Source organism: Callionymus lyra, chromosome 11, assembly GCF_982586985.1.
Source record: "Callionymus lyra chromosome 11, fCalLyr1.hap1.1, whole genome shotgun sequence".
Taxonomy (NCBI): domain Eukaryota; kingdom Metazoa; phylum Chordata; class Actinopteri; order Syngnathiformes; family Callionymidae; genus Callionymus; species Callionymus lyra.
The window spans coordinates 10,367,812-10,380,217 of NC_141828.1; the positions used below are offsets into that span (position 1 = coordinate 10,367,812).

At 39.6% G+C, this 12,406-nt stretch overlaps 1 protein-coding gene across 1 annotated transcript; it reads right to left on the reverse strand.

The window, feature by feature from the left end:
• Window positions 1-426: 426 nt before the first annotated feature.
• On the reverse strand, window positions 427-9,019 carry znf518a (zinc finger protein 518A). Its single transcript, XM_087802301.1, has 3 exons — window positions 8,417-9,019; window positions 2,602-4,524; window positions 427-1,645 (listed from the first exon to the last, which is right to left on the reverse strand). The coding sequence occupies exons 2-3, from the start codon at window positions 4,508-4,510 to the stop codon at window positions 1,041-1,043; spliced, it is 2,514 nt and encodes an 837-aa protein (XP_087658427.1). The 5' UTR covers window positions 4,511-4,524; window positions 8,417-9,019; the 3' UTR covers window positions 427-1,040.
• Between the last annotated feature and the right edge of the window lie 3,387 nt (window positions 9,020-12,406).

A 12,406-nucleotide genomic window follows, 5' to 3' on the forward strand; every position in this document is an offset into this window, starting at 1 on the left:
GAGAGCTCGACAGGCACTTGGTGAAAAAAGAAAACGTCCTACAGTACCTCTAACAGGACATACAGTTAGAACTCTTTTGAAAAAAAAAAAAAAGTATATCTACAAAAACACTTGATTGTGCGCCAGCCACAGAGATGAGCACTTTTGTCAGCACTTTTCGATGGTCCTTGACAAACACACACACACACACACACACACACACATACACAAACACACGCGGAAGCCACAGTTCCCTTGCTGAATACTGAGTAATCATGGCTGCACGAGGAGACTGAGATTGTCGTCGGCTTGGGCCTGCTGCGGTGAGGTAACAGGAAATAGAAATCCTCCTCTAATAGTGCAATTTAATTAGAAACGAAAAAAAAAAGAAGAAGAAATTCATCGATTCAAGTCTATAGCGAGGAAACACACGATCCAATCATGGTCTTGATTTCTCAATTGTTTTTTTTTTGCTTTCGGAGACCACACAGGTTTAAGCAACATCTTGAGTCTGACAGACAAAATTTTGTAAATGATACAAAACAGATAAAACAGCGATTCTAACAGCCAGCAAGCTTAAAAAGGAAAGTACGCAGATCTTGAAGTCATAAATTACAACAAAAAAAAAATTAAACAGCTTATAGTCTTTTTTTTTTAAACGCAAAAGTTTTGGTTTCTCTGAGCCACGTGTGGGTGCGAATCCCAACATAAATATGACAGCTACTACTCTGTAAAGCCTACCCGTACATTAAAATAACTCATATGGTATGGCAAATATACAGTGTTCCAGTAAAGACTCTGTGTGACAGTGTACTCAAAATTTACCTTAAATAAAGCTATTGACGACAAATAAACTAAATAAAAACGCCACATTCGCGCGGCTTTACAAATTACTTCTCAACTTAAAGAGTTCAAGCTACTCGGACTGGGAGAGAGACGGCAGGTAAATGTTACCCTGAGAAATTGACCTCTCCCACATTAAGACTTGTTCAACAAAAACTGCTTCCTTTATGGTTTTGTATTGCATGAGTGTGTCCATTTCCAGGCAGTTTTTTTTTCATTTATTTCAGTGTGAGCGACGTTCCAAAGTTCTCACAGTGAGAGCCTCGCCACTCCGCCAGATGCCGGCGCCGGTGAGCCATCAGCATCTGCTGGCACGGGAAGATCCTGCCGCAAAACCAGCAGCGAAATTTCCTCTCCACTTTAAAGCCGGGGGAAACGCCTTCCACCACCTCGTACTTTTTCCGGTTCACCCGCCGCAGTTTCATTTTCAAAATGAACCTCTCCTGCACCGTCGGGTGGTCTTCGGGGTCCGTATCGTTTGCGGTTGTGGCCGAAATGGCGCTCAGAGTCCTACGCGACAGGACCACCTTCTGCACCTCTCCTTTGTTTCTGTTGATGACGTTCATGATCTTTGCGACTTCGGGGATTTCAGCATCTGGATGGTTGAGCACCACGATGGGCTGTTCTCTGAAGGGTCTCTTGACCAGCTGCGAGGGGCTCGCGGCAATTATCCTCAGCGTCCTCAACAGGTTCTTGGGGGCGGGCTGCCATCGCCGTTCGATCCCAGGTAAAGGCGCCTGCTCGACAGCTTGGTTGGGGGACGACTCTGAGCCAGGCGTTTCTCCATCCTCGGGTACGTCTTCCTCTCTCGGGTCGCTCGGCACTGAGGAGACAGTTAGTCGTGATCAGATCAGAGTTACGCTGTAAGAGCAACATTCTTTTAACAATGAATGTAGACTTCAAAATGTGTTGAGTGAGTAAAACATAGTGCGTGTCTGACTGAGCAACGGAAGTTTAAACGAATAAAAGAATAAATGTTTTAAAAAAAAAGGTAAAAGCTCTCGATTAGATGTTTACAAAAACTAACGCTCTGGTCTTCTATTATTCAGGATTTATTTAAGATTGACTCGAAAATCGTAGGTAACACCACATCAATCTTTGATGAAAACATAGTTTCAAACATCACTTGCAACACACCCTCAAACACCTTCAGCCAATTCTCATTGAACTCACACCTTCCCATGTTGCCCGAAGCAACCATCTCTTTTAGAAACGGGCTTCAACTGTGTTGCAGTTGAACCTCAACATGTGTCTGCTGTGCGTTAGTTCCGCTATTGTGATTGCGTGTCTGAAAATGATTATAAGTAAATGAATATGACAAGATATGTTGAAACTTACGTCATACTTTTGGTTTGCATAGCAGGTCTTGAACCAGAACCTTAAACTGGAACTACTTCAAATATAACATCCGACCAGCCTTCTAACCAAAATAAACTAACTCTCCTTGCACTCATTACTTTTTTTTCAAACAGGACTCTCACTCCCCCTTATTGAAGTCACCTAAACTCCTTTCATTTCCCATCATCATGAATGCATACGCAGAACCACTGGGCACTACCCTGAATACTGTAATACAATCTCGAAGCCCCAGTTACCCGTTTAAAGATGCGGTTTCTAAATACGATCAACTTTAGACCAGTTAAGAGAATCATGCATTTGTCAAATCCTGTCCCCGGAGACAGGCTCGCCAGTACAGGGTTAAAGGAATCTAAAGCGAATGTCCTAAAGTTAAATCCATAATCATCGAGTGAAAGGAGACCCTGCAATTAGCCGGCTTACCATGTGGTGTAATGGCGGGTTGAGCAACAGACGAGAGGGTCCGAGAGCCACTGCATTCTGGATCGAGCGCAACGTCCTCGTCGGGAACCGCGTCTATGTAGTCTTGCTCTTGTTCCTTCTTCACCGGAGACTCTTTAGAAGCCTCCCGACCCATCTGTGTAGTGGACTGTAAAGTTGCCAATATGGCTTTTGAGGTTTCTTGATTCTCGGCGTTAGTCTTCTGGTGCTCTCGTGAAGTCGGCTCATCTTGCGTCGAGTCCCGTTTCGTTACGTGAGCGATTGTCGGCTCTTGGTTGTTCGCGGCCCCTCCTGGTGGAGACACAGAGCTCTTCGAGACCCACTGTCTTTCCTTCACAGGATTCTTCTTCAACACGATCTTTAACTCGGACGACGCGTCTTGTTTTTTGCATCTGGTTTTGCGTTTCCTTCCGCCTTTTTTCCTCTTGGCTCTGGGTAAGGCTTTACCGGCGGGAGTCTGCTCTTGGATTTTATCCGTCTCGCTGGCGTCTTCCTCTTTCGTCGATGCATGCTGGTGGTTGTGGATCGCCGTTTTCAGTATTTGGTTTTCCCCGTTTTCTCTAGAGCGGGCGCACTCCAGTCGAACGTCCTGAGTGGACTGCGAGGCGTCGTTTAGTCTGGCCTCGGCCTGCAAACAGTGGGTTTGATCGTGAAGGTTCTCGGGGCGTCCGTTCTGAGCGTTGCTGCAGTTGAAATCGACGCCGCCCTCGGTGAGCTGACTCTCCTTTTCCACCATCACCTTCCTCCTCTTGGCGTAGGTGGCGCCGTTGGGAGCCACGGTGATCTTGTTCTTCACGGTGAGTACGGTGAGATCCGCCGTGATTCCGTTCTCCGTCATGGCGTGGAGGTTGATGTCCTGAGGGACGCTGGACAGGACGCTCTGGAGCGCCTTGGTCAGCTGCTGCCCGCCGGCTCCTTCCGTCACGGACTTCATCAAAAACTGCTGCGTCTGCTCTAGTGTTTTCTGAGGGTCCGGCAAATGGCAATACTTGTCCAGGAACTCCCTCCCTGGTATGTCAAGGCAGTCTTGTGTCAGCCAGCACGTCTCTCTAACTGCACTTCTTGTTAACCGGTGATTCGCTCTCGGGATTGTGCTGTTGGCTCTGGAGTTGTGCTTGTCCCTCCTCTGGCTACCGTTCAGGCTAACGTGGTTAGTATTCATATGATTCGTCAACATCCATTTTCGAGACGTCTCGTAGCTGCAGTGTTGACAGCGTAACATAGTGTTTGTTTTACATCCCAGCAGATTATTGTCATTAGGGTAGGGTACCACGTCCACCTGATTGAATCCTTCAAGGCCCAGATGGCGCGAATACATGTGCTCGATAAATACTCCCGGGTCCTCCGCCGAGAACTTTCGACACGTCTCGCACAGGAATTTGCCGTTTTGGCTGTGACACAGTGTAAGGTGTGCGCTGAGTTCAGACCATGTGCGTTCGACATTATCCTGGCAGACGATGCAGCTCGAGAAAGTGTCTTTGTGGCTTAGGAGATGAACCTGAAGGAAGGACAGCTCCGGCGTGGTGAAGGTACAGACGTGACAAGGAAAGACTGGTTGGGTCCCGCTGTGGTTTTCCTCAAAGTGTTTGACCAAGTCTTTGGGAATATATTCAACGTCGTCCTTGCATTTGATGCATTTCAACCGGCTGTTGGCGTCCGTCGTCCTTTGTTGACTGGACTGAGCTACCTTCGACGACGGTGACTCTGTTCTTTGTACCTTCTCCGCTGGCGACTTCTTCTTTGGTCCATTCTTATCTTTGCTTTGCATAGTTGGCGGCTGAACTGCAGACTTCCTGCAATGCAGCCGTTTGCACCAAACTCTATTCTTCTTGTCGACTCGCCGTTTATTATCTCTCGTGGCAGGATCTGTGCAGACGTCCACAGAATCCATGTGTAGTCGGGGGTCTGAAAAGAAGAATATGTCATTTGTTAATGACTCAACGACAGTGTCCATAAACCTTGATACAATGTCAACTGGATAATAGTTTGACTTGATATTACACTAACATCTATAAAGTCCCTTCAGTTTGTGTAACGTCTTTAATGTATGTGTGAGAGAATTGTTTCTGAAAGTCCACTTTAAAAATAACAGAACTTTGTTCTTGGTTTTTAATGCCTGGAGATCCACATATTTACATATTTTAGAGGGAATTCATTTATGTTTAATCTGATTCATTGTCCATTCCAGGTGTGTTGGTCAGTGCTGTTATTTAAGGTTTTTATTTTTAAGCTGCAAAAAGTTAAGATATTTAATCAAATAAAATGATTGAATCAATTAATAATAAAATGCATGCCTAGCTTACAGGAAAGTAGTGTCACGTAACAAGTATCTTGCGTTGGCCAAATTAAAGAATTATCCAAAGAAATACATTTGCACATTGAATCGCAATATTGGTAAAACAAATGTATTTACTTCCCCTTAAAGTGGAAAACGACATCCACCACATAGCTGACAGGATGAGTTCATTGAGAGGAAGCGAGACAAAGAGAGCAGTGTTGGATGAACAGGTGTTGAGTTGGAAAATAGTTTCCAGAAAAGTTTAAAAAATGACTTAATAAACACATAAATAACGTATGCAATACATTGAAAACAGAGGAGAACAGAGTGTACTAATAGTGTAATAATGGAGATACCAAAATAAATATTGTATAACAAAAAATAAAAAAGCTAATACAAACGTAATGTAAACTGTCTGCATCTTTGTTGAAAACTACAGATGGAAATTAGCATTGTGCTAAATCTGGTGCAGCCATCTTTTTAATGTAACTGCACGTTGTCCTTTTAAATAAACTGAAACTGATACAATAAAAGGGACAATATCTGATAACAGTAGCATTAATCTATATAGTCTTGTATTTTATGTATTATATTTCATTTGCCGGTGAACAACAATAAAACTTTTCTGATTCTAAAATGATTATGAAATTGCCTTGAAACAACAAAGCAGACAAACTCAAACTCAACACTAGTTGCAGAGAGCAGATCACTCAACATACTACTAGTCATCAGTGGTCAGAGAAGCAGATGCAGTGCACGAATGCTCCTCCCATGATGCAACACTAATAGACTCATTCATTCCACATGCTATTAGATTGTTTAATTCTGAGTTTGGGGGCAGGAGTGAAAAGATGATATTCCATGTTACTCTTTGTATCCATTGTCTTTGTTATTTTTCTTTGATCTATGTTCTTTATACTTAGAGCTTTGTCGTTTGTCTTTTTAGACTAGTCTTTTGTTCTAGAACAAGAACAAGTTCTTGTTGTTGTTTCATGAATCTATCGTCTATGTTGCTGTGTGCTGGAAAAACAATATACCGAAGGAGACCTCCAGAGGGATCAATAAAGTGTATCCATCCTTCTATCTATCTAGTATAACGTTGAGCAAAATCGAACCTTAAATACAAATTTAAGTTGACTTGGTTGAAAAAATGTCAATGTTATCTGGTTTCTCCACACATATAACCATGTTATCCAATGTATTGCTTTTCTTCTAAATTCTGTTCAGTTCAAAATCTGTGCCAAAAATAGCTCATTTTCTGATTGAAAGATATAAGCAGCGAGTCAAACTCATGTACTTCCTGCTCTGGTAACATGCATGCAATTCTTGAACCATGTCCAAGTCAGTATTTTATTTATTTTAGGTTTCTCATGATTTAGCATTTCTAGAACACACTTCAGATGCGTAAAAAGCCTTCAAAACAAAAGGCCTTTGTTCTTCCTGATAGTTGAAAGCTATTTGAGGCGATCCATTGGTCTGTGTACACCATTGGCCATTCAAATCTTATTTTGAAATCCAAAAAATAAAAAGGTGACCCACCACTGATTTAGATCTACAAACACAGAATCCATAATCAGATTTTTGTCTAATTCACATCTTTTGAGGAAAAACAATTGCATTAAATTTGAATGTAATATTTTATTTGCTCTGGAAACTTAGTCTTTTTCCCCTTTTTGCAAAGCTATGTCATCAGTTAATGTTAAAGTGTGCATCGATAAGCTATATTAGCTAACATTTCCATGCTAAACACACCTCCGTGTATTGAACCGTCTAACTAAGTTGAACAAATATATTGCCAAATAAAGGACAAATCCTGTGACCATTTTCCTTCTAGACAAAGTCTGTAGGAGTCCATCGTGCAAATCAAGTGCACGTCATTGTTAGTGATTCTCTAAACATTGTGAGTGTGAGGTAATATATATATAAACTAAAGAAGAGTAATACAGTGTAGGTTTAGTTTACGTTCTAAGAGTCTAAATATGTCATGTATTTTCTACTCACCCTCATGTCGACTAAGGGTTGATGTGAGTAATCTGTGTCTCTTAGAGTTATAGGAAATGTATGTCAATTTTAATGACGCGAATGATGCTCAGTTGTAAGTAAGTTTGTTTATATTTGTAGAGCGCTTTTCTAGACCAGGGTCTCAAAGCGCTTAAACAATCAAAACAATACCCAATAAAATATATACCTTAAAACATTAAGACACATACGACAAACACAGGAGTCTTTGAGAATCAAGGAAAAGACAGCTTCAATAAATCTGTATTTTAAGTCGTCTTCGTCTAAAAAGACAAACTTAAAAACATCTAAATACCTCCATACTGCTCGTCTGTAACATCCATTTTGTATTGAAGCCTTGACAATAAGTATTGATCCGCAAAAACTTCAATAAATCTGTATTTTAAGCTTGTTTGTAACAAAAGTATAAGGAATAACAAGCGACACAGACAGGAACTACTCTAGTAAATATCGCGAGCACATCCATTGTAGACGGTAGACTGTATTGATATTTACTAGAGTACTTCCAAGCTCTGAGCTCCAGCGGCTACATTAAAATGAACATGCATTTTTGCCCATAACTCTAAAACGGAACGGATTACTCTGGAAAAAATCCCAACCCTTGGTCGACATAGAGATTGATTTTGGGTGAACTATCGCTTTAAGTTGACATTTTCCAACAGGGAAGAGTCCCTTGTCAGATGGGAACGAATCCTTTTTTTCTACCAGAGATGCAGGCGACTAAACAAAAAGTCATAAACATAAGATAAATTACTGAGATATGCAGGATATTTGGATCCATAAGAAAACTCTACATAACTATCCATTACAGGAGAGCCCTGGGGAGTCCAGCTCCCATATGAACAACTCTTGAGTGTAGACATCAGTGTTCCTCATTTTTTTCAAATCGCACACTGAAGTAAAAGAATGAATTGATGCCATTTTAAGTTCACCTGTCGTCACTATAAACGCCTGGTTCGTTCACTCCTCTCAGGTGTATAAGCGAACGTCTAGCACCAGGTGTGCACCACGCTGTTATTACTACTATTCCACTTGTTTTCAGCCCCGAAATGCAAACATCAAACACACACAAAGCGAGTAGCAGGATCACGATGAAAAAAGGAAAATAGTGGCCTGATATTCTGCAACAGATTAGGAGCCAGTTGGGCGGCCATTGTGTAGTTTAACTTGACCACAACAAAGTGATGATCCTGCGCCTGCAAGCTGCACTTTAAACACACAAACTTTGTTCGCCTGAAAGTAGGGCTTTTTTTTAATATATAAACCACGAAACATTCGTAGCACGAAAAAAGCGTTCGAGGGGGTTTGAATAAACGGAGGATCTTTCACCAAATAACTTGACGTGTTAAAAAAAGAAAAGAAAAAAAAAAAGCGTCGCGACAAAGTTACGACCGTTTTGTTTCCAAACTCCACGTCGAGTGAACACCGCGAACTTACCCGACGGGAAGCGGAATAAAATGATAATTCAGTTGTTATTAGCCCGGTTGGGTTGGTTTTTACCTTTTTTCTTTTGTGGGGGAGCTTGACAGCTCAGCGAGTGGCAGCCATGATGGTTTCATCCGGGGATTACAGCTGCTGAGCCGCTTTAGCTTGTTAGCCGCCGCCTGCTCGTCCTCGTCCCGGCCTGTACTGCCCATCAGTGTCTCGAAAATACTCTCTTATTCCGCCCAGAACCTTCGTAAATATCTGTACATTTAACCTCGCGACAGAGACTTGTGCTCACTATGTGAATAATACCCACAGTTATCTAATAAATCCACTATAATAGCACAGTGAGGGTGAAACTACACTGAAGTAAACAGACATGTCTTGGTCCCTAAAACTGTTTTTATTTAAAAATCCATTAACAAGTCTTTTCTTTTGGTTTAGTGTATTTGTAGGCAACTATTCTTACATGAATGCGTCAAGTTAAGTCATATTTTTGGTGTGTCTGGCCCTCAAATTCAAGTAATCCTTTAATTATTTACTAAATATATGTTTACAAAAATACACAATCACAAATAAAATGAACTAAAACCTATAGACCGGTGAGATAAGACATTTGTTTAAAGATAGCTTTGATAATAGGTCATCTTTTTATACCACACCCTATTGTCCCTTTATTTAAACAAGACCTTTATATATACCTGGACTCCACCACCTAGTAAAGGATTGACTAGTCTGTTAAATTTAAAGCCAACTCTTTTAAGACATCATAAGGAACTACCAAGGAGAGACTGGGTCGTAAACACAATGATATCATCAACAAAGAACACAAGCGTAACGTTATTTTGTTATGAATTGATCGCAGTCATTACGTTTTTTTGTTTTCGTGTTTATGTAGGTTACTTTTCTAAAACTATTCTGTTGAGTCTTGTATGTATTATTATGTCCAAATGCTTTGCTAGGCCTTAAACTAAAATAGTCTCATAAATGCTTTGAATATTAACTACACATCTATTTTACAAAAAGACTAAATCTCAAGTAAAATATAAAAATCTTCTACACGCTATCCTTCCTTTGAGTCAAAAGAATGTACCTTTTTTTTGTACCGTATCTTTTTTACCACACTCCATGCTTTCTTTTTGTCAACATGACCTTTATATAATTAGACTCCACAGCCTGGTAATGGATTTTGTCCCCCAAAAAATGTAACATTGTAAATTTAAAGCCAACTTAGGTACTTCAGGAATTTACAAAATAAAGAAGACTATTATCTAACTACCAAGGCAGGAGTCTTAAACACGATGGTACAAACCATTCAAAAAGCCAGCATGACGTTATTCTATTTCGTGAACAGAGATACTGCGGAGCCCCCAAAACAGTAAAAAAAATAATCGAGTCCTTTTTTGTTTGTGTTGGTAACTTTTACATTTTTCATGTTAAGTCTAGGTGAACATATTTTGTTTTCCAAATGCTTGGCTGGGCCTCAAATCAATGTTGTCTCATATATCCTTAAAATATTGAGTAAATAGCTACTATACAAATTCCTAATTCACATGTAAAATAAGTTAAAATGTAATAACTGGTGAGATTTTACATTTTATTCCAATTGCACTAAACTCAATGTATCCTTTATACTACACTCTATTCCTACTTTGTCAACAAAACCTTTATATCTGCGGACTCCATTACCTGGTAAAGGATTTTGTCCCCCGATAAATGTACCACGATAAATTTAAATCCAACTCTCTAGGACATCATGAAGAAGACATCAACCTATCAAGACAAGAGAAGATATTAAACATATGATATAATCATCAAAAGGGTTGTTTTTTTCATTTAACGGTGTGTAAATAATAGTCTGTGTTAAATTATTTCCATTAAAACAATTATGTTTTCTTCAAGAGGTTGTCTTCTTGCATCCATAAATGTGTTTTAATCTAGAAACGACCCGTGTTGGCAGAGTCTGATCATTTGTAATTTGGAAACGGACAATAAAGGATAACATTTGACCTTCTTGAGAGACATTCATTTGTTCTCCACTTCCCATTAGTGTGACACCGTGTTTGGTCTCTCTTTCAGGAACAGCGGTGGATTGTCACATGACTGAGTGGGTCATTGACCCCCAAAATGTTTCCAAACCAAGGAGCTGCGTGATGTCAGCGTGAGCAGAAAGAGCTTGCTGAGCAGCACGCCACTTGTGTCTTCACAGAATTAGTTCCAGCTAACAGCATCACTGGTCCATTCATGCTCCCTTTTCTATCTGAAATCTCCCTGGTGGAAGAAGCGCACATTATTGCTCGCCCTCAAAAGGTCGTCTGGCGTTCTTAAAATAAAACAAGTTAAAGATGTTTATTCGTAAGAAAACCTCTGACTTTCAACAAATCTGAAGATATATTCACATATGGTTATTTCTCATAAATATATGGAATGTTTCTATTTTATATAACATTATAGATTGGATGAAGAAAATAGCTAATTAAGTTGTTAATTGAACATTTATAGGAGGTTGGTCAGGAGGAACAGCAATGCCTTCCATGTCACAAAATTAGGTCAAATATAATTGTGTACTTGTCATGACTATTCGGTCTGAATTATTTGACTTTTATTTGTGCAGGTTTTTCCTCGATTCTCTGAGACTCCTGTGTTTGTCTCGGTGGTGTCTTGACCTTTTAAGTATATATTTTATTAAGTAATGTTTTGATTGATTAAGCGCTTTGTGACCCTGGTCTAGGAAAGCGCTCTATAAATATAAATTACTTACATGCTGGGAAGAATGATTTCACACAAAAAACAGTTTTGTACATTTGACCGTTAAGAACACCATGTAAAACAGTTGACATTTTAAATTCAAGGTCTACTTTATTTCTGTTCTAAAATTTTGAATTGTACTTTTGTGCTATTAGAATTTGTATTTATAAACATTTTAAAACACTCATATTATTATTTGTTTTTTTTGTGAAATGATTGGAGTGCACTACACAAAAAAGTAAACATTTGTTTTAAACATTTTTTTTTAAATTGTATTATAATACATTACGTGATTATGTTTCCACTCTCAAATCGATTCCCATTTGTGTCACAACACAATCTGGAGTCTATTATCCATGCGTTTGTGTCTTCTCGTTTAGACTATTGTAACAGTTTATTTTGGTGTCTAAACAAGAAGGATCTGTCTCGCCTGCAGTTAATACAAAACTCTGCAGCAAGAATTCTGAGCCGCTCTAGTAGAAGAACTCACATTTCTCCAATCCTTAAAACTCTTCACTGGCTGCCAGTTTCTTTCAGGATCAACTTTAAAATTCTGGTTCTTACTTTCAGATCTATTCATGATCAGACCTTCCATCAGTGATCTTATCCAGACTTACACCCCAGCTCGGGCTCAGGTCTGTGTCTGAGAATCAACTGATGGTTCCTGAACACACTTCAGGACCAGAGGAGAGAAATCCTTCCAGACTTTTGCTCCTAAGCTTTGGAACGATCTCTGTGTTTGATGATCTACTGACTCCTTCAAGAAACATCTCAAGACATTTTTATTTGTGCTTTTCACTGATTTTCCTGGACTCCTGTGTTTGTCTTATGTGTCTTGGCATTTTAAAGCATGTATTTTAGCTGTATATTGTTTTTGTTTGTTAAAGCGCTTCGTGACCCTGGTCTAGAAAGGCACTTTAGAAATAACCCCTACTTTACTTTACTTACTTACTATCAAAAAAAGAACAATCATAAAATGTCCTTTGTGTAATTTTTATTTTATTATTATTTAAAAAACACATTTGCTAAAACCTTTAAAAAATAAGTCAACTCAAAAATCAAGTATTTATTGATTTCAATACGTTGTTTTACTGCTTCACGCCCATTTCTTGCCAAGGTGCCTTCAGAGGTCTTCGGAAATGTCATTTTCATCGCTCAAACGTTTTAATAAACAGACATTTAATTTAAAAAAAACTAGTAACTAGGGTTAATGTTCCAGGTTTGTGTGTAACTTAAGTCGATATATTACTTGTGATTCCCACGCGTTAGTGTTGCAAGTATCGCGGCGCTCGTTTTTTCCTGCAGCCCGTAAATGCA